Consider the following 27,106-nt stretch of genomic DNA (forward strand, 5'->3'; position numbering starts at 1 on the left):
ACTGTGTGCAAAAATCCCAGTGGGATGCAAGTCCAACAACAACAACCACAAGACAACTTAGATTAAGGCCATCAGTCTAACTCTGTACTACAACAAACAAACATGGCCAAACCAAAAAACTTTTCGAAAATCACCAAAATAAAGCCATAAAAGCAATGAAACAGTGGTCATAGGAACTGTGACCGAATTTTCACAATAAACAACATAAACAACATGTACCACCAAACCCTGCAGCCATAGCTGGCTGCATAAGTCACTCCACAACAGCAGGAGCATCAGTCGGAGTGTCAACATTTTTCAATGCACCCTTAAGATCAGCGCACTAAATCAAAACACAAATCATACTTTGCAGCGATCTTCCGGAGCGAAACATTGTATTTTAGGCCACTAAATTGCAGTGGCAACTAGTGGTGTACAACTCCTCTAGAGCAGTTTTGAGTGAAGATCTCATATGTAGTGATTCAAGTTGCAGTTTATTGGCAATAGCATTCCAGACCCTGGGGGCATCAATAGCAAAGGCCCTTCCTCCAGTATTTGTGCGGCAATAGGGAATGTGAAGCTGGTAAATGAGCGAAGACCTTAGGTCAAATTTGTTTTTTTAAACAGAGAGGAGATCCAGCAGGTAATCTGCGGATTTTTTTGTAAGTACATCATGAATAAATAAGATCTGATGCACAAGCCGTAGAACATTGTGAGATGTTAAGTTTGACCCAATGTAGAGATCACAGTGGCGAGTCCTACGTGGGCAGTTCAATGCAAATCTTAAGGCGGAGTGATACATTGAGTCAAGCTTCTTCAGTACAGTACTTGGGGCTGATTTATTCACGATGTCACAGTAATCAAGTAGAGGCAGTACGGTTGCTTTTATCAATTCCAAACGGAACATAGGGGGGGAAGCAGTGCTTGTGTCGATACAGAAAACCAATTAAATTTTTTGTCTTTCTACCAATATAATCGATGTGATCTTCAAATTTCAGTTGAGGTGACGCGTCAATCACCACGAGCGACGATCGCTCGGTAAATCAGCTGACTCGCGTGTGGCTCATATCACGTGACCGCAGATCAGCTGACTGGGGCCGCTGCTGCCCCGGCTTCCGCTTTGGACCCGGCGACTCTGGCTGCTGCTGCTGCTGCTTCAGGCGCTTCTTCTGCTTCTTCTGCTTCAGGAGCTGCTGTTTGAGGTGCTTCTGCTGCTGCTGCTGCTTGAGGTGCGAGGGCACCACCGCCTGTTGCTCGTAGACGCCGCGGCGCCTGACGCGACGTCGCCTGTCGCTGTGCGCCGCTCGCCGTGTGCCGTGCTGGGCTCCACTGGGGGCTGCGACACGCGGCGTGGGGCTGCTGCTGCTGCTGCGGGGGGCGGCACGAGCGGCCTAGTGTTGTGTGGGGTTCGGGTTCGAGCTGTGGGCTTCGGGGTTGGGTTCGGGAAGTTGGGGTGAGGGCTACGAGCTGCGTGGCTCTCTGGGTCCGTGCGGAGACGGCACCCTGAGAGGTAAACAACACCAGGCAGCCACGGACACTCGGCAGTACTTTCCTGTACTCAGGGGCCATCATCCATATGCAGTGGGGACGCAAAAACCTGTCAACTTGACCCCTCACCCCCTCCCTGGAGGCACACGGACCCCCCCCCCACCTGCGAAGGTTCGTCTGACGCACACCCCCCCTCCCCCCCGTTTCCTATAGAACGGCCGATATTTAATCGACGCAGAAACGATCAAGGATTAATAATAATATTGACGTGTTTAAGCAAACCGATAGTCCACTGCCAGACTATCCAACTCATTTGAAGGCCACTGGAGACAAATTATTGTCGAGGCTTCACCCCCCCCCCATTTGCTATGCGCACATTATCAGTAGACCCCCCCCCATACGCAAGCTACGCGTTTGGGTTACCCCCCTCCCCCCTTCATGCGTACAGACTAAATGGATGGCCCCTAACCACGTCTGTCGCCAGATCACTGGCGGAAGACGATATCGCCAGCGGAGTCTTGTGAAGTTTTGTAGGAGAATGCCCCAGAGGAGTGAACCAGCAGGCAGTGCGTGTGCCATGGCCGTGAGTCGCCACGGAATAACACGGAGCCCGCGCCCTTGTCAATAGGACGACGATGACGATGATGCTGCTGCTGCTGCTGCTGGGGGCCAGTGCGGGCGTGCTGGTGCTGGCGGCGCCTGTGGAGGATGAGATCTCCTACCTGCCCGGCCTGGCCAAGCAGCCGGCCTTCCGCCACTACTCGGGCTACCTCGACGCGTCCGGCACCAAGCGCCTGCACTACTGGTGAGTGGCAATCACTCATTCACCTGCACTACTGGTGAGTGAGTGTCAATCACTCATTCACCTGCACCACTGGTGAGTGAGTGTCAATCACTCATTCACCTGCACCACTGGTGAGTGAGTGTCAATCACTCATTCACCTGCACTACTGGTGAGTGAGTGTCAATCACTCATTCACCTGCACCACTGGTGAGTGAGTGTCAATCACTCATTCACCTGCACTACTGGTGAGCGAGTGTCAATCACTCATTCACCTGCACCACTGGTGAGTGAGTGTCAATCACTCATTCACCTGCACCACTGGTGAGTGAGTGTCAATCACTCATTCACCTGCACTACTGGTGAGTAGCAATCACTCATTCACCTGCACCACTGGTTAGTGAGTGTCAATCACTCATTCACCTGCACCACTGGTGAGTGAGTGTCAATCACTCATTCACCTGCACTACTGGTGAGTAGCAATCACTCATTCACCTGCACCACTGGTGAGTGAGTGGCAATCACTCATTCACCTGCACCACTGGTGAGTGAGTGTCAATCACTCATTCACCTGCACCACTGGTGAGTGAGTGTCAATCACTCATTCACCTGCACCACTGGTGAGTGAGTGTCAATCACTCATTCACCTGCACCACTGGTGAGCGAGTGTCAATCACTCATTCACCTGCACCACTGGTGAGTGAGTGTCAATCACTCATTCACCTGCACCACTGGTGAGTGAGTGTCAATCACTCATTCACCTGCACTACTGGTGAGTAGCAATCACTCATTCACCTGCACCACTGGTGAGTGAGTGGCAATCACTCATTCACCTGCACCACTGGTGAGTGAGTGTCAATCACTCATTCACCTGCACTACTGGTGAGTAGCAATCACTCATTCACCTGCACCACTGGTTAGTGAGTGTCAATCACTCATTCACCTGCACCACTGGTGAGTGAGTGTCAATCACTCATTCACCTGCACCACTGGTTAGTGAGTGTCAATCACTCATTCACCTGCACCACTGGTTAGTGAGTGTCAATCACTCATTCACCTGCACCACTGGTTAGTGAGTGTCAATCACTCATTCACCTGCACCACTGGTTAGTGAGTGTCAATCACTCATTCACCTGCACCACTGGTGAGTGAGTGTCAATCACTCATTCACCTGCACCACTGGTGAGTGAGTGTCAATCACTCATTCACCTGCACCACTGGTGAGTGAGTGTCAATCACTCATTCACCTGCACCACTGGTGAGTGAGTGTCAATCACTCATTCACCTGCACTACTGGTGAGCGAGTGTCAATCACTCATTCACCTGCACCACTGGTGAGTGAGTGTCAATCACTCATTCACCTGCACCACTGGTGAGTGAGTGTCAATCACTCATTCACCTGCACCACTGGTGAGTGAGTGTCAATCACTCATTCACCTGCACCACTGGTGAGCGAGTGTCAATCACTCATTCACCTGCACTACTGGTGAGCGAGTGTCAATCACTCATTCACCTGCACTACTGGTGAGTGAGTGTCAATCACTCATTCACCTGCACTACTGGTAGTGAGTGTCAATCACTCATTCACCTGCACTACTGGTAGTGAGTGTCAATCACTCATTCACCTGCACCACTGGTGAGCGAGTGTCAATCACTCATTCACCTGCACTACTGGTGAGTGAGTGGCAATCACTCATTCACCTGCACTACTGGTAGTGAGTGTCAATCACTCATTCACCTGCACCACTGGTTAGTGAGTGTCAATCACTCATTCACCTGCACTACTGGTGAGTGAGTGGCAATCACTCATTCACCTGCACCACTGGTGAGTGAGTGGCAATCACTCATTCACCTGCACCACTGGTGAGTGAGTGGCAATCACTCATTCACGCAGACTTGCAATCGGAAGGTTGTGAGTTCAAATTCTATTTGTAAAAAATACTTTGAGCATGTCAATGAAAACGAAAACCGGCATTGCCGAGTCCGAGGGTGCAGTTGTCATGCTTCAGTTGTCGCTGTGCACGTGTGAGGACCATGTGAGGACCATGTCAGCATTGACATGCGACAGCTGAGGTGGCCGCACACCAGTGGCTCCTCATTCACGATGCAGTCTCGCTCGGGTCTCACTTCCGGTGTCTGTGCTCGTGTGTGCTCGTGTGTGCATGGCGTTTAACCAGTTGACGCAGTGGGAAGCACACGTGGTGCCAGCCATCTCAGTCAAATTATTACACATGGGCTTGCCCTGTGACTTGCTGCCAGTGAGCCTTCAACATTTTACACCGTCTCAAAGTGCATGTAGCCTAGAACAAGCGCTGGCGTGATGTCACAATCACTTGATGGCAAATAGCGACTTCTTGTGGTACACGAGTGCTTCCGTGCCCATGTGCGTGCAGGTATGTATAGTTACGTGTGTGCATGTGTGTCCGAGGTTTGTGGAGTCTCAGAGTAACCCCTCCAAGGACCCCCTGGTTCTGTGGCTGAACGGAGGCCCCGGCTGTAGCTCCATGGAGGGGCTGTTGGCAGAACACGGACCCTACCTGGTATGACCCCACAGGCAGCCGCTGCTCCGAGTCAGACTTTCCTGAGTGGTCTGGTGCTAGAAAATGGGAAATAATTAAGTACACATGTATACATTTAAATGCCCCTCCTTAATAAAACGCAAAACAACTATCATTTTACTCCAACAATAACTATGCCCTCGGATCCCAAATCATAACAATTCAACTATGTTCTGCATTAAGAGGCAAATCAGCAGCTCTCTGAGATAGAGAGCTGCTTCAACACAGAACGATCTCCCAGACACATTTCAATATGCCGCCAGTCTCAACTTATGGAACATCATCCCGCAACGTTTACAATCATTACAGCTGAAGAATAGTGTACATGTAACGGCAGTTTGCACATCTGAATTCGCTTGTAAATGTATGCAAACTGAACAAGTTACAGATGAATTGGTTGTGTACGTGTCATTCCATGTTTGCTATGTACTCGTCAATTTACACCCCTGCAAACAAAATGTTCCATTGCAAGGTATTATCCAGGTGAAACATTGTAATTTATAAGACTAAATCTATGATAAGATACCACCCCATTCACAGTTGTGCATGTGATTGGCAGGTACAACCTGATGGGGTGTCTTTGCTCTACAATCCGTATGCCTGGAACAAGGTGAGCGGAGCCCAACGCCGAGCTCGGCACCACGACGCCGTCCGCTTCTAACGTCGGCACCGCAGCGACCCACGCACACACGCTCGCGCGCACACACGCTCACGCGCTCGCACACGCACACGCGCTCGCACACGCGTTCACACACGCTCACACACGCTCGCACACATGCTCACACACGCTCGCACACATGCTCGCACACGCGCGCACACACGCTTGCACACGCGCGCACACGCTCACACACGCTCACACACGTAGTCCACCAGCAAACACACCCAATGTTGGGAAGGAACTCGCCCTTTGTACCCGTGCTCTCCTTTGCCCAGATCTCCAGCGTGCTCTACCTTGAGGCCCCAGCCGGAGTGGGCTTCTCCTACTCGGCCGACAAGAACTACACGACCGGCGATGACCAGGTCTCCCGACACCACCCACGATCGATCTACCAATTATGCTTATCTCACTCTGCCTCAGTATTTACAATCAATGGGTTTAACATTTAACAGCGAAACAGCATCACACATCACTCAATATCAACAATCCACATCTATATTGTGTTATATGTCACTCAAAATCTCTATTTTCAACACTATCATACTAACATCACCACTTCATCATATTTGCTCAACACTTTTGCCTTTTACTTTTCTCACACGTGTGCTGAGGGAACCCTTTTCCAGTTGCTGTATTATATTTCTGTGTTACCTGCTGCCAGTGTTACCTGAGCGGCTCATGACTTGAATATTGTTTTCCTCCAAACGTGTTTGCTACTCATTGTCTACGATTCTGTAGTTTTCTTTTTTTCTCCAAGGTCCATTCTTGTAAAACAACTTAAGGCTGATTATTTCTTACCTGCGTGAACAAATAAAATACAAAACAAGGCATAGCATGTCCAATTAAATCCAGTAACAATAGCGCAGTGTCGGCCAGCACACTCGAAGGCTTTTCCGACTCATCCCACAGCTCTTGTCGGCGTCGTCCTCCTCTGCTGCCTGCTCACAGGTGTCCATGGACAACTACCTGGCGCTGAAGAGCTTCTTTGCAAAGTTCCCGGAGTGGAGCAAACACGACTTGTACCTGACGGGGGAGAGCTACGCGGGCTTCTACCTGCCCACCCTCGCCGTGCGCGTCATGGAGGATCCCAGCATCAACCTCAAGGTGAGGGTGTGCACATGCTGGGGTCAGAGGGCACAGAGGAAGGGCACGTGATGCAAGGAGTCTGGGACATTCGAGGCCTTTCTTCTTAGTTGCTAGTTAGGGCCTGTATCGAAAGGGGACAGCTGCTGCTGGAGTTCCCGTGGCTAGACGACAGCGGGACATCAAAATGGTTGAGATTAAATGTTAGGCGCTTTGAGTTGCCGAGGCATTTAAACAAGGGCCTCGTCGATACAAATCTCATCACGTCAGATTCCAGCTACATTCTAGAGTTGATTAACCGAAACGGAGCCTTCAATTATTTTCACACAACACTTCTGCTTTCCTCTCCCTGCGTCATCTCTATGCTCCCTTGCTTCACTTGCTTCACTTGCTTCACTTGCCACACATGTCTACAGTGTTGTTTGTATAAGAATGCGTGTTTTCTCCATTTTAAATGTTGTAAATGTCATTTTGAAAGAGATGCTTGCAGTTATAAATCATTCACATTGCATGGTGTTGCTGTGGGCCCATCAATCAGTGCTGTGCTGTGTGACATTGGTGCTGCATACGCGATAGATGTTGACATCCGAGGTGCCTGTCCAGTGGCTGTGACGATGAATTATCCAATGTGTGTGTGTGCACGTTCCGTTTGTGATGCTCCAGTGGCAGTGGTGCATGAGCTCAAATAACCAAAAAGTCAACACGTTCATCAATAGCACTAGAAGACGGTATATATAATAGGCAACGGGCTGGGAAAATATTGATGATCATGCATATTTTCCTTTTAAGGCATTGTTTGAAAATACGTGAGCAGTATTCTTTGAACTCTATTTGTTGAAAGAAGAATACACTCAAATCACACTATACACTTTTCTTTTATGCTTTAACTATACTACCCGGCTTCGCCCGGGACTTGGATTACCATGCCCGGCCGCCTTTGTCTCCCCAGTGGCGATGTTCACACACAACACACCAGTTAGTCGTTTGAGGCTAAGTCGACCTAAGGGAGGCCCAGGACCGGTTAAAATAATCGTCACCGGTGGTGGCCGTGAGCGGGAATCGAACTCGGGTCGCCGGGTTCGTAGCGCAGCGCGCTAACCGCTACACTACCACCTCGGATCCCATAGGCACACATACACGCGCTTGCTGCAGACGCACACAACTTTCAGGGTGCGTACGGGAGTAAACGACTGAAATAATAAAGCAATGCTTCGCGACGAACGCCTTAGACCTGCAACACATTTGTATGGCACTTAACTCGCGGAGGGTTGGGGGGGGGGCTTCGTTACTTCAGCAGGCACACTCCGTTACGCTTCCGCACGCGCGGGTCACATGACAGAGATGTGATGTCACAGCTCGCTTGCCGTGCAAAATATATGCATTATTGAGCCCCCCCCCAAAAAAAATACTAAAGTCTATTTTTATAATGTTTGCATGGTGTACAGTCTGGAAAGTATCCACATGGCAAGTTTCAAGTTTGTTGCATGTCGGGAAGTACGCTAAACATTTTGAACAGACACACATAATCACAAATTTCCCTTTTATGTAGATCTACTTTGAAGCCATGCATATCAGGCATTCAACACCTCAAGTGAACATCTCCCTTGAGTGGCCCTGATTTAAACTCAAGCTCAGGGAATATTGTACCCACTTTGTTGTATGCATTGACCCCAGGACTTAAAAAATGTTCTTTACAATAGCCCATTGCTCTAATTGGCCTCAGCACCATCGGTTCAATACGCACTCCATTTGTGTTCAGTGCACAAAACAGCCTCATTTAGTGTGCAGTTTCTATTATCGCGTTTGCGTGTTCATGTCAATGCAGCCCATGGCTCCATGCTAGGGTGCAAGCAGAGAAGAAAGATTACCTAGGCTCTGGCTCCGTATCGCCGTCCAGCTCTCACGAGCGCGATAGCACGGGCGGCCGGGCAGAGTGGTGCTGCGTACCACCCCCGCGGTCTCGGCCCAAGTTTCGGCGCCGGGTGGATAACGCTGGAGCCAGGCTCCCAGCCGCCCTCCCCGTGGAGCCCGGCACACCGCCTTTTAGCGTGTGACACTCCGCAGCACTTTACTATCATTGTGAGAGACCCCAAAAAAAACGTTTTCAAATATAGACGAGAGAGATGGCCGAGATCTGGAATTCACAGCACCGAGTGCGTATACAGTGCTGGCATTTGTTACCAGTCTATTTAGAAGCGTAATCTCTCCCCCACCCAACCTTCTGCCCTGGCTTCTGCCATCCTGCGCCTACGCCTGTCCCGGCTGCCAGACTTGGCTGCCATTCCTGCCGCCGGCATCCCTGACTTGGATCGTTTAGTAGCGCAATGCTCACCGTCCTCTACCTCGCTTTGTCCCGCTTCCACTGCGCCGCTTACGCACGACATTTCCCCGGAGCCCCGCAGCTGTGATAATGGCAGTGGCCATTGCTTGAAAGGCCGCCATCTCCACAGGGGCGTTGTCTATGACTCTGTCTTCAACGTGACTGCTTACAACACAGCCACTCGCTCACTACACACTCGCTACACTCGCACTCACTGCACAATTATTTACACTCGCTGCGTAATCGTTCACTACACCATCACTCACACTCTCTACACAATCACTCACAATTACTACACAATATTTATACTCGCTGCATAATCGCTCACTACACAATCACTCACTACACACCCACACTACCTACTCAATCATTCACACTCACTACACATTCACTCATTCACTCCACATTCACTCGCGCTCACTCCACAATCACGAATCTGTGGGCCTCTGTTTGAGTCTATCTCAAAATAAATTATAACAGTGGCACCACCTGACCAAGTTGCTCACTTCACAAGAGACCAACTCGCATGCAATTGGCACGTGAATAATTACAATCGTCATAGATCTGTCTTCTCATGATGCATAGTCGACCTCTGTCTTCTCTAGATTGCGGAGGGATGTTTGGTGTAGTGAATGGCACCTGGCGTGGCTGATTTAGGTCGATAATGAGAGTTTTGAGATGTTTCTGATTAGGAAGGCGCTGTGGTGGTATGTTTGTCGCATGGTGTGTGAGGTGTTTGCTGTGTGTACATGGCATGGTGTGTACTGTGTGTGCTTTGTGTGTCTGGCAGGGAATGGCGGTGGGAAATGGCCTTTCCAGCTTTGAGATCAACGACAACTCCATCGTTTATTTTGCCTACTACCACGGACTGATCGGGGAGGAGTAAGTGCCTCTTAGAATCGGTTGCTTCCAAGCTCCCAACATTCCCTCCTCCCTTCGTTCCTATCCACCCCTCACTCCCCCACACTCATCGCTCCCACCCCCTTCCCCCACTGCTTCACGGTAGAAGTCACCTACGTTGCCCGTCCGCGCTCCTGGCACTGATGATGCCCTCGCGGCACTGATGATACCCTCGCCTCCATTGCAGCGATTACGGAGCCGCACCACATTCCTCCACTTACACCCCCTGCTGCTCACGCCCCTGCATGTGAAGTGAGAGGGGTGCGGGAGGTTGCTGGGTCAAGGAAACCGACCACCCGTGCCTGATGGAATCCCATCAATAAACCAACACTTTCAATGCACTCAAATCATTGGCTTGTTAAGATTTTCAGATGTTAGCGATTTGATTTTTTAACAAATAGCATTCACGGGCAATATGGTCCCTGAGGGTAACGTGTGGTTTCTGTAGGGGTTCCGTGGTTACTCACGCAAATTGTGGATGACATCACCTCCAGTGAATGAAGTAAATACATCTCTTTATATTCCGCAGTAATCATCTTGAAGCAGCTCTCGCAATCAACTATATTTTGAAGGTGTTTATTTTATTTTTGAAATGAAAACTTTCATAAATAATCCAAAAAAAGTCTTAAGGGATTTACTGCCCAAATGAGCATTTAGTTGATGCTCATCTCCTGTTTAGAACCCTGTGCCAGTGGTGTAAACTCTTTATTTCTCTTTTGGGATCGAGTATATCCACAAAGCGGTTCGTATTTTATTGATCCTAAATGAATGATGGCCTGAGCCAAATCCCCAACTAGGATTCAAACTCGCAACCTTCCGATTGCAACCTTCCGATTGCAACCTTCCGATTGCAACCTTCCGATTGCGCGCCTCTCGCTCTTCTGCTGCGACGCCGGCTTGGATGCCCATGAATAGTGAACAACAGTTACGACATTTGTTGAACCAATGTAACATCTCCGAAAAAAAGGTTATAGCAATTTGAACGGTACATATTCTGATTCTGAACGTGTCACAGTGCCAAAATGTATACCGTCACCCAGCACATTGTACTTGTTGTGTCATGATGATTCGTTGGTTTAAGGTAAGGCATTTTGGACTAGTGTTAGGGGTCAGTCATTAGGGGCTAGGTATAGTGGGTTAGAGATTAAGGTTAGAATTAGGGGTTAAGGTAAGGGCATTCCTGGGAGCGCTAGCCACACGAGCCGGCCCTAAGCTCAGAAATCACCATCAGTCCACAGTCCATGGGAATGCCTTGGATTAAGAGATATCCTAATTAGCTGCCCAGGCATGTTTCAATTGATTTTTTTAGTTTCTGTAAGTACTGACATCAAAGAAACATTTGAAGGCATTTATTTATTTATTTTCGAGTGTAATAGCTTTGCTTAATGTCGTAGTGACGTTTGACACAAACTCTGGGAAAATTAAATTCTTGGCACTGGGGCTGATGTAGTGATCGCAGCAGAGGGGGCCTGCTTTGTCTCGACTCCCTGCGACCCTCCAGTCCAGCGTGAGGGCGGGGGGGGGTTGTGTTTCTCGGCAGATGGAAAGGTTTCGCAGCTACACAGCCTGAGTAGCCCCTACAGTCTGTAATGGCCACATGCTTCTTTATTGAACTCGACATGGAGACACCTCGTTCATTCCCATTTATTTGCTGTATAGACTTGAGTGATGAATCTAAAGTCCAAGGTGAATGTTTCCTCCTTCCTACTCCCTAGCCTGTGGGTGAATCTGCAGCAGCACTGCTGCTCGGAAGGAAAGTGCAACTTCTTTAGCCCTGGTGACCCGCAGTGCTCCAAGCTGGTGAGACACCTACCCACAGTATTGGGCACAAATTCAGGAAGAGATATTGTAATCCATCGCACACAAGATCACCTTGGTTTAATCCCCCTCCATAGCTGTGCTGTTGCAACTGCCGTGAATTCTCAGGGCTTTGCTTGCGTGCGTGCGCGTGGCTGGGCGAGGTGTGCTGCCCAGGCAAGTGATGCATCTGCTTCTGCTGCTGCTGCTGCTGCTGCAGGTAGAGAAAGTGTCTGTGGTGGTTGGGGGCATCGGACTGAACATCTACAACCTGTACGCGCCCTGTGCCGGGGGCGTGCCCCCTCCTGCCGCGTAAGTGCCGTTTCTCGTTTATGGTTTTAGGTAGAAGTGCCAAGAAGGCTCCCAAAGGCATTATTATTATTGCAGCATTGTTATTTGATCGATTAGTGCAGTAGTTCCTAACCCCTCCGGACTGCGCACTGTCGCTGTCACTGCTCAAAACAAATGTGTGGACGCCGCGCACCAATAACATTAAAACCGCTAAAGGTACTGCAAATGTTTTATGAGAAAGTGAATAATTTGTAGGGCCGTCTTAAATTCTAAATCTACATATTTGTGCAACGGGAAGTAAAAAATGTGGTGCTTTTGGCGGGGTGTGAAATCATCGGATGTACAACGGTTCCACTGAGCATTTGTCACGGCCTTGCGGTGCACCGTGTGACCAGCCATCTTGATCCCATTGAACGCTGCAGGCACACGCACACTTTCCATCGCAATAGCGGACGGTTGCATTTTGTGTAGGGAAATGTGGGACCACAATGCTTGAATAAACCCTAATCCTGTTGTGTGCTCGTCTTGATCTCCCTGCATATTGTCTCACACCTGTCTGCAACAGGCGGACGACAGAGTGGGCTTTGCCATGGTACCATCGTTTTCTCTTCAGTCAACACAAATTCCAGCACTTGCATGTCGAGGTATGCCTGTCGCGGTCATGCTGTACTTTCGTGGGAACCAAAGGGAAAGCATTGCAACCGGAATAACTGCAAACTGCTGTGTTCTAGAATTAACGGATAATACACCTTCCATATCTGTCCCTCCATATAAAAAATTTTATTACACAACCCATTGACCACACGGCCTTCTGGGAGTGCCTTTACTTGGCAGTATTGCTTCAACAGAAGAAAACTATGGATGGGTTGTGACATTCAGTGGGTCATCACCAGTCAGATTTGCTTAATTACACCAATGCTGCCTAACTGCCAGATATGTATCGGCAAGGGCACTCCCTGTTATGAATGGGTCCTAGTTCACCACGTAACTCTATAATGTGTGTTCAGGATCATTGTTTTGTGAACTGTGTTCATGCTATGGAAAAATCAGGTGTGGAGAAAATACTGCCCCATGTTCTGGCTGCTCTAGGTTTGCGTATCACTGATGTTCACAGCAGAAAGTTTAAAATGGAAGTGAGATGTGATTCTATCCAATTGTGTTCACACGGGCAGTGCCCCTCACGCTTGAGGGATGAGGCTGATGGGTTCTGGATTTTCTGTATATGAACGCATTACAAATCAACGGATGTTGGCAGAAGTGTGAGGTCTGTTGTGCACCTCATTTCCATGGCACTTGAATACACCACTACCAATCCTCTTGCAGTGGAAACGCATTATTATGAATTCCACCTATTATCCTCAAACGTGTATTCGTCGTGCTAGTTCTAGTCTGGGTTGTAGAATGCTGAATGTGTCAGTGTCTGAATGCTCTGGTTGCATTCGGATGCTTTGTAAATGGTATTGTGTTTGTGTGCGAATCCGCACAGAAAAATATTATTTACTTCTTTTCAATGTTTAGGGGCCAGAGCAGAAACTGGCACCCCCTTAGGTAGCATAACGTTATGGTTGTACCAATATGTATAGGAGGCTAACAAGAATAAATTATTTGATTTCCCACTCTTTTCAAACTAGGGGTTGTTCGGGGTCACCTATGGCGCCCCCTCACAACCATTTACGGCCTTTGGCCAGAAAAGGCACAAATAAAATTGCACACGAACGACGCATTCACGCAAGAACCCGATGCTCTGTTTTAAAGTTTTAAAATGAAACATCCTTGAATTGTGTTATGTTTTGAATAAGATACTTTTATTTCTTCACTAAAGCTTATATGATTTTACATCTGGAAGACTTCATTGAAAACGACATTTCATGTGAATTTTCTCTCGTCGTTAAGTCGATGGCCTTGCTGGGGGTTCGATTCGATGCGGACTTTCACCTGTTTGGGATTGCGGGATTGAGATAAGGCGACATAGAGCTGGCCGTGTGAGATGACCGCCATCTGCAGATCAATTCCAACATAATCGAACGTCAGTCCCTGTTTCTTCGTCGTTCATGCAGGGGGCGCGTAGGTTTGCAGCGCACCCTGCATAAAAACGACAGAAAGTGCAGCGTTCATCACAGATAGATAAAGTTGTGCGCTTATATAAGAGTGGTTATCCTGTGATCCACTGTTATTGACCACGTAAACAAATTGGAATTAGTGATTATATGGCGTCTCAAGTGGTACCGACAAGGGGAACATCTGCTCTGGGCTCACGCCCGAGTGGGGAGGTAATGCGTGCGCTCTCCCACAGGCGGCGCTGTGGAAGTTTCACAGCCAGCGCGGCCCGGTGCGTCTCGACCCACCCTGCGTCAACTCCAGCAACATGGCCGCCTACCTCAACGACGACTACGTGCGGCGTGCGCTGCACATCCCCTCGGGCGTTCCAAGCTGGGAGATATGCAGGTACTGTGCACAATGTATGCTTCGCCCTGTATGCCATGCCGTGTGTATTGCACTGCTCTGCGTGATTCGCAGCTGTGTGTGCTGCCCAGCATGTACCTCAACAGCATCCGAGCAGCCCGCAATGTGACACCATGCAGGCCCACTGCAGGCTAAACCTCTGAGATTATCTCCCGTTATAGAAACGTTTAAACAAAATAATTTCTACCAATTGTAATGCGAGCAAGGATTGAGGGGGGGCGGAGTCTGGGTCATGTGAGGAGAGGGAGGAGTTAGGGTCACGTGGGGGAGAGGATTTAGGGAGAGAACCGGAAGGGGATCGAGGAGTTGAGACGGAGTGAAACGGGAGGAGGCCACGCTGGGCAGTACGGAGAGAGTGGCGCGGTCACCACGCGTTGGGAGACGTCGGCACCGTCAGCCATCGGTGTCAGGACGCAGAGGGCTAGCGGGCTGTGGAAGGCTAGCTGCAGAGCGGAGCAGCAGTGTGGCTGCAGAGCGGAGCAGCAGTGTGGCTGCAGAGCGGAGCAGCAGTGAGGCTGCAGAGCGGAGCAGCAGAGTGGCTGTGGAGTGATCGTCGGAGGAGACGCGGGCCTGTGCGAGGACGCCGTGTGAGCGAGATTCTACGAACCCAAATAAAGGACAACGGAGATCGACACTGAGAAAGAGTCCTTTATTACACAATTAACAAAACCGATTTCCTGCACAAATGAGCACTGAGGCAATGTTCATCTCCTTTTTACAGCCTTGAGTCAGCAGACAAAATTCTACATTTATATAGCAGTATTACTTTGTGGCTATACATTTCTACATGATAAGCCACTTTGTTGAGCTATCATTTGTGGCCAGGTCGCTTCTGAAAAAGACGCTAATAGCTGAATGGGCTTTACCTGGTAAAGAAAAAATTGGTACTTTTATTTGTACATATTTTTTTAAGTGATTTGCACTCATATCGTGTTTTTTGTATTGCTTGTTGACCCGCCTCTACTTGACATCTGTGAAAAAGAGCTTTATAGCTCATCGGATTCCTCCATTATAAAAAAATATTCCGGAAATAAAATATTATGAAGTTTATGCATAGGACAATCACTGTTGACATATCCCCAGAGTGGTACTCATTATCTATCAGGGCAATGATGGACTGAGCCAGCCTATTAACATCTAGACTATCATCTTGCCCTGCCCGCGCTGTGCAGGAAGATGCATGCCCCTCGCTCTGTCAAAATGACAAAATTATGTTCCCCACATCTGGCCGGACGAGTTCTGCGAGTTGGGCGCAGTGAGTCGCGGTGGGAGTCGCCCACCCCGTTTGTTCAGAAATCCCAGTAATCGTTCATGCGAGGAAACACAGATGTACATGTTTTAAATTGCGGTTCATTGTCTGAGTAGTTCACGCGCAGGTGTTTGTTGACACGCTGTCCACTCTATCCCACACGTGGACGTTGGAAGACCGTGACGTAGCTTGTGCGGCTCTGGAGAGGTCTCGAGGCCAGGTGCCTTTGTCACGGCGACTCCCCAAACGGCCCCATTTCGCCTCACCTGAGCCTTTTATTCCCATCGTTTCCACTTGGGTTCACAGGTCCAATTGTGATGGGAGGCCTCGTGTGTGAAGCGTTCCTCCCACCACCGCACAGACGCCCTTGTTAGACACCCTCCCGGTGCCGTGCACGTAAATGGAACCAGACACCAAAGCGGCGCTCGCAGCACTGATGGCTGCGGAGATAACGGCGGTAAAGCTGTCTGTCGCCAGCGTGCCGGCGACACCGCCTGCCATCACGTTCACTCTCAGAGCGCTGTCTGTGTATACACATACCCGTGTGTGTGTGTGTGGTTTGTAATTGAAAGGTTGTGAGTTAAAATCTTGAAGGATGACACTGGCTGCCATCCCTCTGGGGTCTATCAAATGAGTACCACTTGTGGGGAAGCCAACAGTGATTTTCCTGTGGATAGCCTTGCCCCCGTCATATAAATGTGGAATTTCCACCCTTGGCTCAGGGCTGTAATTGGGAGATGAGCACCACCTCTGCTCATTTGAATAGGAAACCACGTTCAGTTTTAAGTGCGTTTGTATCCAATATTAACATTTAGACTTTATATGTGTAATCTACTGAAATAGAATAAATGTAACTTGTTATATTTTCCAAATTTACCATAATTTGTGCTTTTAACTTAAAATATATATTTTTTCTTTGCAAATACATTGGCACATATGAATATTTGTAAATGTCACAACCTTGTCAGGTTATTGACAAGAAATTTGGCATCAAACTTCTGCCTGGCCCAAACCCATAAACACGCTTTCTTTGAATATGTGGTTTTCTGTGTCATTGTGCACAAATGCTATTTGTAAGCAGTGTTCAACAGGAGTGAAGAGCTCAAGAATGTGTTAATGTTCTTTGTTCTTACAGTGCAGAAGTTGGCTCGCGCTATCAGTCCACCTACACGAGCATGAAGGACCACTACCTCAAGCTGCTCGGAGCCCTGGTACGGCAGCAGCAGCCTCTTGTGGAGGGGAGGGAGGAAATGGGTGGGGGCCCTCGAGCCATGGGATGTGGAAATCGTGAGGGCCTAAGACCGTATCTTCATTCACTTGTGAATCTGGGGCTCAATGAGGCCGAACAAGACTATTCACCCTTTCGCCTTTTGGTGTCCTCTGGTCTAACACCGTTTTGAGACGAGGCTCCAAAGAAAGCTGTCTCTGGTGTGGACCAATCAGTTTCAAAGACAATGCATATCTTATCAGAGTATGTTTTTTTATTTGCATTCTGACCACAAGTGTTGTGGTTAATGCAGACATGATTCCTTGTAAAAGGTTTCAGTTTGGTGTTTTAACATCTTAACAACTGTTTTGTTGCCAGAAAAAAGTGGAAAACCTATTCTCACTTTTTATAATTGTTTATGACGACAAGTGTGTACAAATGCTTTTATTTTTATATGTGCAGGGACAGATATGGGAAGGAAGAAAGTTGTCTTCTTGTCTAGTTATATTCTCCACAACACTTCTGATGATTTTGTGTTGTAGTTTTTTTTTATAAAACTAAACCTAGAGAGCATCCTTGCCAAAAACATCTGCCAACTTACCAACATTGGTTCAGGCAAGCCTGACTGCTGATGAGATGCCAAGTGTTGAAACTGATCCATTGGCCATGTGGCCAATGAGATGTATTGAGAAGATACTTTGAGTTTTAATTTGAAGAGAGATACATGGGCTGAAAGTGTGTTATTTGTTAATTTATTTTGGTGATAAAAATGGCCATAGACATAATAATTAGAAGGTAATTCTTAATACCCGCAACGTCTATGAGTCTCGATCATTTCCACATGACTGGGGTGGTAATGTCTGACAGAAATACCGGATCCTCTTCTACAACGGGGACGTGGACATGGCCTGCAACTTCCTGGGGGAGGAGTGGTTCGTGGAGTCGCTGCAGCAGAAGGTGGTGACACACCACACAGCATCATGTGGGACGACCTCCTTGGAACATAGCACGCGACGCACACTGCACGGCATGCTGTGTCGCGTCGCGATGTTTGTGTAGCATTAGGCCTCGCAGCTGAACATTTAGTTCAGTTGCAGTCGTCATATCGGTACAGCCAGTCATGTTCGTTCACCCATAGTAATGCTGGTGTACCTACCGTGTCCCATTCTTGGAAGCATAGCCATATCATTGTATCTGTACCCACGTTAAGGTGGTTATCGTGTACAGTATAGGCCAGGGGTAGCCAACCTGTAACAGACCAAGAGCCCTAAAAACCATGAGTTCTGCAGAGGCAAGTGTGTCGATAATATGATACCACTCGTACAACTTTAATTAATTATTATTTGCTCTTGTGATGGTACATTCTAGATTATGTCCCATTGATAGAGCCGCATATGGTGGATTAGAGCCACATGCGGCTTGGGAGATGCCATTTGGCCACCGCTGGTATAGGCGTACCGTGTACCTTCGTGGTACAGGCATCCTTCATTTCACAAATGTTCAGTTTACGAAATGTCCCGCGGCAAGCGCCACGAGATCAAACCAGAAGCACCTAGGAGGCTGCGTCATCCATCCGCGACGGCGTCACGGTGTCCCTACAGTACAACAGTGACACCTCCACATCACCTTTCTACTTATTCAAACATGCTGATCTTTTGGTGAGTTCCCTGAGAAGGTTAATTATGTAAGGTTTATTAATTATTATTCAATCGTTTTAATATTTCTGTTCTTTATTTTTTTTGTGAAAAGTGATATAGCAATGGGTGTCTGAAATATATCCCTAATTTTTTGTATTAAATTTATGGGAAAAGCCGTTCCGATTCACGAAATTTCGTTTTACGCGTGGTTTTTGACGAATACATCCCTTTCATGAATCGAGGGACACCTGTTGTGCCGAATGTTGTAAATCCTACTCAAAGCCGGCCAGCAACATTCCTCATGTTATCGTCCTGGGAGGGATGATGGGTTTTATTAACTTCCAACCAGGATCTCAATTCTCAACCATACCTCACGCATTTTTATTAATTAATTGACTATTTTAATGATAAATATTCAATATAGCCTCTTAGTTTTTGGGCAAAAACTGTTAGCGAGCACCTATTAAACTAGGTACAGCACGCAAGATAGTGGTTTGAACAGCAGATCTGATGGTTACACTCTGCTCAATTTATGGCTAAGTCAACCTAGGGAAGGTCCAGGAACAAGTTCGGATTTCACTTGCCACCGATGTTGTGACTGGCAGGGAAATCGACCAAAGGTTTCCGTGACAAGCATCATGCGCTGACTACTCCACCACTCACGTAAAATACACACGCACACGTATGCACATATATATACTAAGAGTCACATACACACGTGACTATGTCGTGGTGTTTGTAATAATGGTTCCCTTTTGTGCACCACTCAGGACTGAAGTTCTTCATCCTCTAAATAAATTGTGCAGGGGGAAGGGGTTGTTCTCGTGCCTTGTGTGAAACAGATTTATCTGTCATAAATTACATTGCCTTCATTTCCAAAACACCCAGCCTGTTGAGGTCAGGTCACCAAGTCAAAGCCATTCACTAATGAGTTTGCTCCTGGCCGCTGGCTGCCTTGTGGCCACCCACACACCCTCCCACCTGTTCGATCGCAGCCCCGTTTTCAGATGCCCTTGTACCTAAAGCGCATAATGGCGGCAGCCTCTTGGCTTAATCCACCGTCTAGACTGTGTCGTTACGGCCTCAGCGGCCAGAGGGTCAGAGTGGTCAGAGCCACTTTAGTGGTTCAAGAGATGGTGATTTGACCTCGTGATGACCTTTTACTTTCAATACTCACACCGATGACAGGGCTTTACACAGCTGTGTTTGTTGAAATGGATTTCGGGGGGGGCAGTCAGGAGTTGGGAGACGTGCAGCACCAGGGCGGTCGCTCCGCCGCACGCTCCCAGTCCGTGGTCTCTGCGCCGCGTCGTGTCGCTTGTGAACCCGTAACAAGAGACGCTGGCTGTCAGTCAGGGCTGGCGCTGTGGAGTGAGCGAAGCCGTGCGCAGTGGGATTAGTGTCTGTAAGCGAGCTCACGAGTGTGTGGATTTCACGGGGACAGACGCACTAATGATCTGCTTCTGCAGGACATCACAGCTCATGATGGACAGTCGTAAGAGGCTCTTGCAGCAATGCTTAATCCCAGCATGCACCGTGTAATGCTGCCTATCGCTCTCTGCTGTGCACTCTTCCACCATGTCTTCTGACTGCACGTTGTCATTTCAATACATGAGTGAGTGAAAGTGCAGGAGTGGGGTTTTTTAAGTACAATTTAATAACAAGTGGCTAACTTTACTACACTAAAATGTATCATCAATGGCCATGGTCAATCCACGGCTGGATGAAGGCATCCCCACATCAGCACCATCCCTAATGGCCTTTCAATGCCACACCCCATCTAGGTCTTATCGCTACATCTCCATGGTGGCCATACTGTGGGGCTTGTTTCCTCCTTCTAGTTTCCATGCTGCCACCAGCCGTGTCCATCAGCCCTCATGCCTCGTAGCGCTGTCTTCTAGTCAAACCAGATTACCTTTCTCTAAAGGCAACATGATGTTTCACGTCGTCTCCGATTCATGTTCCTCTTTCTGTCTTCAAGTGCAATCCCAACGTGCATCTCTCCACCATTTGTGCACATTCAGTTTTTGTTCCACCGTCTTTCTCAGTGTCCATGTTTCAATCCACAAATCGTGCCAGGCAACATGCACTGTTTAACGCTATACTTATTTCGGCACATTGGTATATTGCTTTGCATTATTCACTTACGTTTTCCAGAAGCACTCCAACCGACTTTTCCTGTCCTCATTACTTCTTCATGTTGATCCGGGTCTGCCTTCAATAATCGCAATGTTTATAAAATAGTTGTGTACCTCCACAAATGATTCTCATTTGACAGAACTTGTTTTGCGTTACTTTTGTTTTTCTCACGTTTAGATTTAACTTTGCAGCCTTTTGTGAAGTTATTCATTAATTTCCTCTAGTTTATTTTCATTTGGTATTGTTGTTGTAACAGTGACTATGTCATCAGCAAATCTGAGATGTTTCAAACTTTTCTCCATTGCCTAAGACTTGATTTCTTTAATATAATTTTCATAGTTTCTTCAAATGGCACCGAGAAAAGTTGTCTTGAGAGCATATGGCTTTGTCTCACTCTTTACTCATTTTCTTTCTGCAGACAAGTGCAGTGTAGCTGTTCCATCTTTACAAATAGTTTGATATTTTCTATGTTTGTGTATTCAGGCCTTGGTTTGTGAGGCCCGGGATGACTGCATCAGTTACCATTGAATCAGTTGCTGTTTCATTGTCTGCAGAAGCCAGGTATTATAGCGTTTGATATTAATTTGTGTTTTCTAGAATATGGTTGTAATCAGTGGTAATGCAGCTTTTCTGGATGTGATTGGTTGACCTCTAAATTGTCAAAACAATTTACGTATGTGGAATGAGGCCAAAAGGTCATTCTTAAAATCGGTATTTTTTTATTTTTGACAAAATATTGATAAAAGCATCATTCCACAGTTAATGTAATTTCGTCTCTGTTTAAACATTGAGTAAATATGTCCAATAATTTTGATCTAAAGCTGGTCTCACTCTTTTCATGATTTCCACAGGTATTCCATTTGGTCTAGAAGCTTCCTCTCTTTCATACTGTGAAGGGCAGATTACTTCTTCAAGTTTGGCATGTGGAATGTATAGTGGGATGATGATGATATGTGTTGAAGTACACATTGTAATGCTGTACATTGTATACATACGCACGACTTTTTTTTAACACGATACTGTGTTATTGTAACATTCCTGTGGGTGTTGACAGCTTTGTTCACATTGTGACTGCGTATTTGACATTCGTATGTTTGTGGTTGTAATTCCCTCGTTTGGTCTCTGATTATGTCACATAAAGCAGGAGGCCCAGTGCCGTAGGCCATAAATACGTGGCCCTGTGTTGCCGCATGCCAAGGCAATGCTCATCACTGCCGATACGGTGGCTACATGAAAGTAATGTACTTTGAGGGGTATTCGGGGGCCATGATGCCAGACGACTAGTTTGCATGAAAAGCCACTAAAAACCGTCTTCCATGACAAAAGAGCAAGGAAAGGGCTATACAGAGGCGGTGATGCCATCTTGTTTGTGGTCAGGGGTGGGAAGCAAATCTCGGATACCTTCAGCTGGCATCTGGGTGTGGCATAGCTCGCGAAACTAAGAACGTGGGTAAAAGTAAAGTACCTCTTGCTTTGAGTTTGTATCAAATGGGAGGCACCTATTAGATTCCAGTGCAAACAAATACAGTGATTCATGTGAAGTATGCTCTTCAGTCCAAAAATTATAGCACTCTAACTGTCCCTTCAAGAAAAACCTGAAGACACAGAGCTGCTGTAACATGGAATGGTTTTTTCAGACGCTAAAATATGCCCCCAGTCTCAACCTTCTAAAATCTTTAATTAAGAGTAATTTTTACAACACCTGCAACTGTTACGGCTAGAGTACATTCTCGTAAAGAAGTATTCTGAAGTGCTCATTCATTCAAGCGAATCCTTGCAATGTGGATGATGGTGCAAGAACCGTTTGTGTGAGGTGTGGAGCTGTGTCTCCGGAGCGGTGTGCGGCTCCACTGAACCCCGGGCTGCGTCGGTGTGTGCAGGTGACAGTGGAGAGGCGGCCGTGGCTCTTTGAGGATGGCAGCAGCCAAATCGCCGGTTTTGTCAAGGAGTTCTCCAACCTTGCCTTCCTCACCGTCAAGGTACTCTCCCAGCCACCCCATCGTGTGACTGCCCTATCAAAAGCCCTTTCATGTGGGAAACTTGCGGTCTATGCAGTGTGGTGTTTTTGCATTGTTTGCACATGTACAGAGATGTTGTACTAGGAAGTTACAGGGTGCAAAGTGTCACCTCTAAACAATGTGTAATGCAGAGGCATCCCTCATAAATGTCACAGTCGTAAGTGGCTATGTGTAGTGTGCGCCACATCCCATAGAAGAGTTTAAAAACATTACCCTCAAAGCACTCATTCTGGGTACTGGAACCTGAGTTGGTGTATTGGCGCAGCTCAGCAACCACCAGCTCCAAGCCATTAGCTTGGTAATTCGAAACAAAGTTGCCTACTACTTGCTAGGTGTCGCAAGGGCCTCAATGGAGAAGCTTGTTAAACAGCAGCCTCACAATAAATAACAACACTACAACTGGAGAAGCCCCAATCAGATCCATCTGGAACCTTTCACAATCACGGAACTAGACAAGGTACTGTGCATTCTAAAATCTGGCACAACCACAGGCTATGATAACATTTCAATGGAAGTGGTTGGTCAATTGGATCACATGGGTGCCCAACGAAAGGAGGCTACAAAGGATCTAGCGGATGTCAAAAACTAGGAAAAGCCCTACACAATTGGGCAATATATCGCCAAATGTCATTGCTGGCTGTGTGCCTCAAGATTCTGGGGCATTTTGTACTTCAGTGCATATCCCCAGAAGTGGAAAATATTTTCCATGTGGAGCAGGCTGATTTCAAGGAGGACGTAGTCCTTGCGACCTAGTCCCAGACACTGACAACAGTCATCGATCACGGCTTCCAGAAAAAAAACCTGAAAACAGGAGCTGTATTTATCGACCCGACAGCTACCTCCATGGTCTGGCACACTGGCCTGGTTAAAATATGCAGAGTCTTGCCATGGTGGGCAGTGGACACCATTGATCTGCTACTTCAAGACAAGCGGTTCAGGATACATATGGGGAACAGAGTAATAACGTGGAAATGGCAAGTCAACAGCCTACCACAGGGCTACATGCTTAGTCTCTGTTGAACCTCTCCACCAATGACTTTCCACCCACGTAATCATGAAAGTTGATCTATGGCAACGACATCTGCCATGGCACACGGGCATACACATGCTCAGAACTTGAGAATGTCTTGAAGACCGACATGGTCAAACTGGCCAAATGCTGAAGCAGATTGCACCCTTAACCGAGGGTGATGCAAAACGGTGTCAAGCGTGTTTCATTTTCACAATGCTAGCGAAGCTGTGAATTAAATATTCTCCTAAATAGGCAGTGCCTGAAACATGAGACTCTTCCAGTATACCTTGGCATGACATTAGACAGGTCTCTCACATTCCAAGACCACCTGAAGAAGACGGAAGCCAATGTGACAATAAGTAAGAACCCCTTCGGCAAACTGGCCAGCTTAACCTGGGGTGCAGGCACACAGACGCTTCACACAACTGCTGTCGCCCTTTGCTCTGCTACCGCCGAGTCTTGTGCACCAGTCTGGTGTTAGTCGTCACTCACAAAGATGGTTGACATCCAACCGCATTTAACCACAAGGACACTACAGCCCACCCCACTGCCTTGGCTGCCGGTGCTGAGCAACATCGGCTTCCCCTCGCATTTGTCATGAAGTGGCAGTGGCCAATGTTGGAGAAGATTCGTGCAGATACAAGTCTCCAGCTACACCTGAACATTTTCAACCATCGACGAGCCCGCTTGTCATTGAGGCACCACGTGTGGACCAACGTGCCGTACCGGGTCTTGTCAGTGGTACCAAGGTGGCTTGAGGATTGGTCCACGCAAGACATTAAGAACCACTGCCTCGTCGCTGACCCCAACGTTCATCTTCCTGGATTTGACCTGCCACTCCAGGCATGGGCCCTGCTCAAGAGGTTCCATACTGGGCATGTGCAGCCAATCTCCACATCTGGGGCCAACATGACGACAACCCACTCTGTGGATGTAGTTGGCGATAGACCAAGTAGCATATTGTTGACAAGTGCCCCCTGACAAAACTCATTGGTGCTCTCAGGGCCCTCCACACTGCTCATTAAGTCGCTGTCACCTGGCTCTGAAAGACGAGCATAAAATAACAAAGAACCCTCAAAGCACAGGACATGGGTGCATTTTTTTAATTGGTTGCCGTGATTTACCCTCGGCGTGCATTGTGATGACAATGTAAGCATCATTTGGAGCCTCAGGGTTCCAGTCATGAACTCGTAGATGCTAGCGGCGGCCTTGGTGCAAGGTGTCTTGTAAAGTGAATGTTAAAAAACTGAAGGGATGTGCAAAACACCGTACTTTGTCAGACTGTCTTATGTCAATATAATTGGAAACCGTTATGGTGAAATATGATGACATATGGCCTCATCTGAAACCCAGCTACTTTATATGTGAGGGAGTATTTACACTTGTACAAGGAAAGTTAATGTTGTGACAATAGGTGCAGCTTGCGTATCTCGAGTGCGTGGTTGTCTCGTACCATTGCGTCACTGACGGTGCACACTCACTGAGCTACCCTGCATTGGAGTACCGTACATCCATGTCACTGTGCAGATTAACGCTCGGCGCGTGTGCGAATGTCTCTACCCCAGGGTGCAGGCCACATGGTGCCCACGGACAACCCCCGTGCAGCCTACACGATGTTCTCACACTTCATTCAGAAGCAGCCCTTCTGATTCCAGTCAAAGGCCAGCACCGGCCGCATGCTGCTAGATTTTCCAAGCTGGAACATGTTGCTGCATTTGGGCCTTGATGTTCGAAAGCTTGTCCAATTACTTCCTTAATCTTGATCAATCTTGAATCTGTCATAATAAGTTTCAACTTTAACCGAGCCTTATGCATAATAACCATAATGCATTTTTTTTAATGTCAGAGTCATTTCTTATATTTTACTAGGCTCCTGTAATTATGTTCAAACAGATCTGAGTCACTACTGCAGCACTATTTTTGTTTAAGTCTGTACGTACTGCAGGTGTTTTCTGTCAGATGGTATTTTTCACGTGCACTTGTGTGTTGAGCAATGGTCAATAAAATTTCAACTTTGGACAAGTTGTGGATTACCATCCCACCGTGTACATCTTACTTCTAGGTCCACGTGCACCAATTATAATCCTGTGTTGTTTTTGTGAGGACCTGCCAGCTTATGTTGTCTACAAACTACATTCATATCGAAGTGTACTTTAAATATAACCTTGACAATTATACACTTGTGATATGAGGCTAATGTGTCTATAATTCTTAAAAGCATGTCTCCCTTTTGGAATATAATAACGATTGAAGCCTCATTTACTGATAGATGTATTTGTTTTCCGTATTAACATTTCATACATCGGTTGACTAACTTCTTTGTTGACAGGACACAAGTGGAAAACAGCAGAATATATATTTATGATTTGAAGCTTTCGTGACTGCAGGAATCCATACTCTTTGGTTCTTTCGGTAAAGTCACGTAGGTACAAAATAAAATAAATCACGACGTTTTGGGCGCAACACAAGCGTCCGTCAGGTGGGAAAGCATGGTCTGCTGCTGAGACAGACTGTTGTAAAAGGTTTGAAATGGGTGTAGCCCAAGGGTCATAAAGAAGTGGCCGGGGCTAGTGATGTTAATGTGAGAAATTAGCATGTAACTGTAAGATAGAGCGGTCTCCTCGACTAGGGCACGGAAGTGGCCATGTTAATGCGAGAGATTAGCATGATGTTAATGTGAGAAATTAGCATGTAACCGTAAGATAGGAGGAGAGTGGCCTCCTCGACAAGGGAGTTCAACCCAACGGGTGCAATCCAAAGGGCCTGTAAGTATGAGAGTGCAATCCAAAGGACATGTGAGCATGAGAGTGCAATCCAAAAAGGCATGAGAGTGCAATGCCAAGAACATGTGAGCATGAGAGATCTAAGAGAGAGGCATAGAGAGAGAGAGAGACGGAAATAACAGCTGACATAGGCAGGTAGGATGGAAACATCACAGTCAGTTAAGACTACCTGGTTAATAACGTCCTTCCAATGATTGCCCAGAGAGACACAGCAGCAGACCATGCTTCAACCGAGAGGATGGGTACACTTTATTATCTTACTCTCGCACCCGTTGTAGGCACTCCTATGACTGCCTTCCACTGCCACCACACACTCTGCTACCCGCTCTCACCTACTCCACACCTCACCTACTCCACACCTCACCCACTCTGCACCTCACCGACTCTCTCCCAGCTCGCCGCTGCCCTCTCCTACGCTGCCCCGTACCCACTCGCCCGGCTGTCCCGGGCGGGGGGTTCAGCCAACATCCGCCCGGCGACGGCGTGAGGGGCGAGGTCCCCTTGACGGCTCGAGCGGCAGTGGCGAGAAGTCTTCTCCCTTGGTCACCGGACAACTCCCTTAGCTCGCGCACACTGCCGCTTCGATACCCCTCCTCCTCATTCCGAGTGCTCCCGTGCTCCCCACTCCAGCTGTCGCCTCCACGGCGCCTCTCGCACTCATGAATCCCGAATCATCGCCCCCATCTCTGGCGCCAACCTCCTGCCCCAGCGTGCACACCTGCTCGTCCTCAACTGCGCGCACT

At 47.7% G+C, this 27,106-nt stretch overlaps 1 protein-coding gene across 2 annotated transcripts; it reads left to right on the forward strand.

Annotated features, from left to right (window-relative positions):
• The first annotated feature begins 1,058 nt into the window (after nucleotides 1–1,058).
• On the forward strand, nucleotides 1,059–25,618 carry LOC144723203 (lysosomal protective protein-like). Of its 2 annotated transcripts, none has more exons than XM_078601734.1 (15): nucleotides 1,059–1,181; nucleotides 2,096–2,272; nucleotides 4,677–4,788; nucleotides 5,366–5,416; nucleotides 5,740–5,826; nucleotides 6,413–6,568; nucleotides 9,658–9,749; nucleotides 11,483–11,567; nucleotides 11,785–11,876; nucleotides 12,421–12,499; nucleotides 14,149–14,300; nucleotides 16,703–16,778; nucleotides 17,642–17,731; nucleotides 22,431–22,529; nucleotides 25,146–25,618. In XM_078601734.1, the coding sequence occupies exons 2-15, from the start codon at nucleotides 2,103–2,105 to the stop codon at nucleotides 25,227–25,229; spliced, it is 1,425 nt and encodes a 474-aa protein (XP_078457860.1). In that variant the 5' UTR covers nucleotides 1,059–1,181; nucleotides 2,096–2,102; the 3' UTR covers nucleotides 25,230–25,618. The 2 variants fall into 2 exon arrangements, with proteins under 2 accessions (XP_078457860.1, XP_078457859.1); XM_078601733.1 differs by having other exon boundaries at nucleotides 1,060–1,489.
• The last annotated feature ends 1,488 nt before the right edge of the window (nucleotides 25,619–27,106 follow it).

This window comes from Lampetra planeri, chromosome 17, assembly GCF_965212315.1.
Source record: "Lampetra planeri chromosome 17, kcLamPlan1.2.h2, whole genome shotgun sequence".
Taxonomy (NCBI): domain Eukaryota; kingdom Metazoa; phylum Chordata; class Hyperoartia; order Petromyzontiformes; family Petromyzontidae; genus Lampetra; species Lampetra planeri.

What these genes read in the sequence shown, in the direction of transcription:
- LOC144723203 (XM_078601734.1), top strand. Translation starts at nt 2,103, where the DNA reads ATGACGATGATGCTGCTGCTGCTGCTGCTGGGGGCCAGTGCGGGCGTG. An exon ending in ACACGACCGGCGATGACCAG is followed by an intron (nt 5,827 to 6,412) that starts GTCTCCCGACAC and finishes GCCTGCTCACAG; the next exon opens with GTGTCCATGGACAACTACCT. An exon ending in TCAAGCTGCTCGGAGCCCTG is followed by an intron (nt 16,779 to 17,641) that starts GTACGGCAGCAG and finishes AATGTCTGACAG; the next exon opens with AAATACCGGATCCTCTTCTA.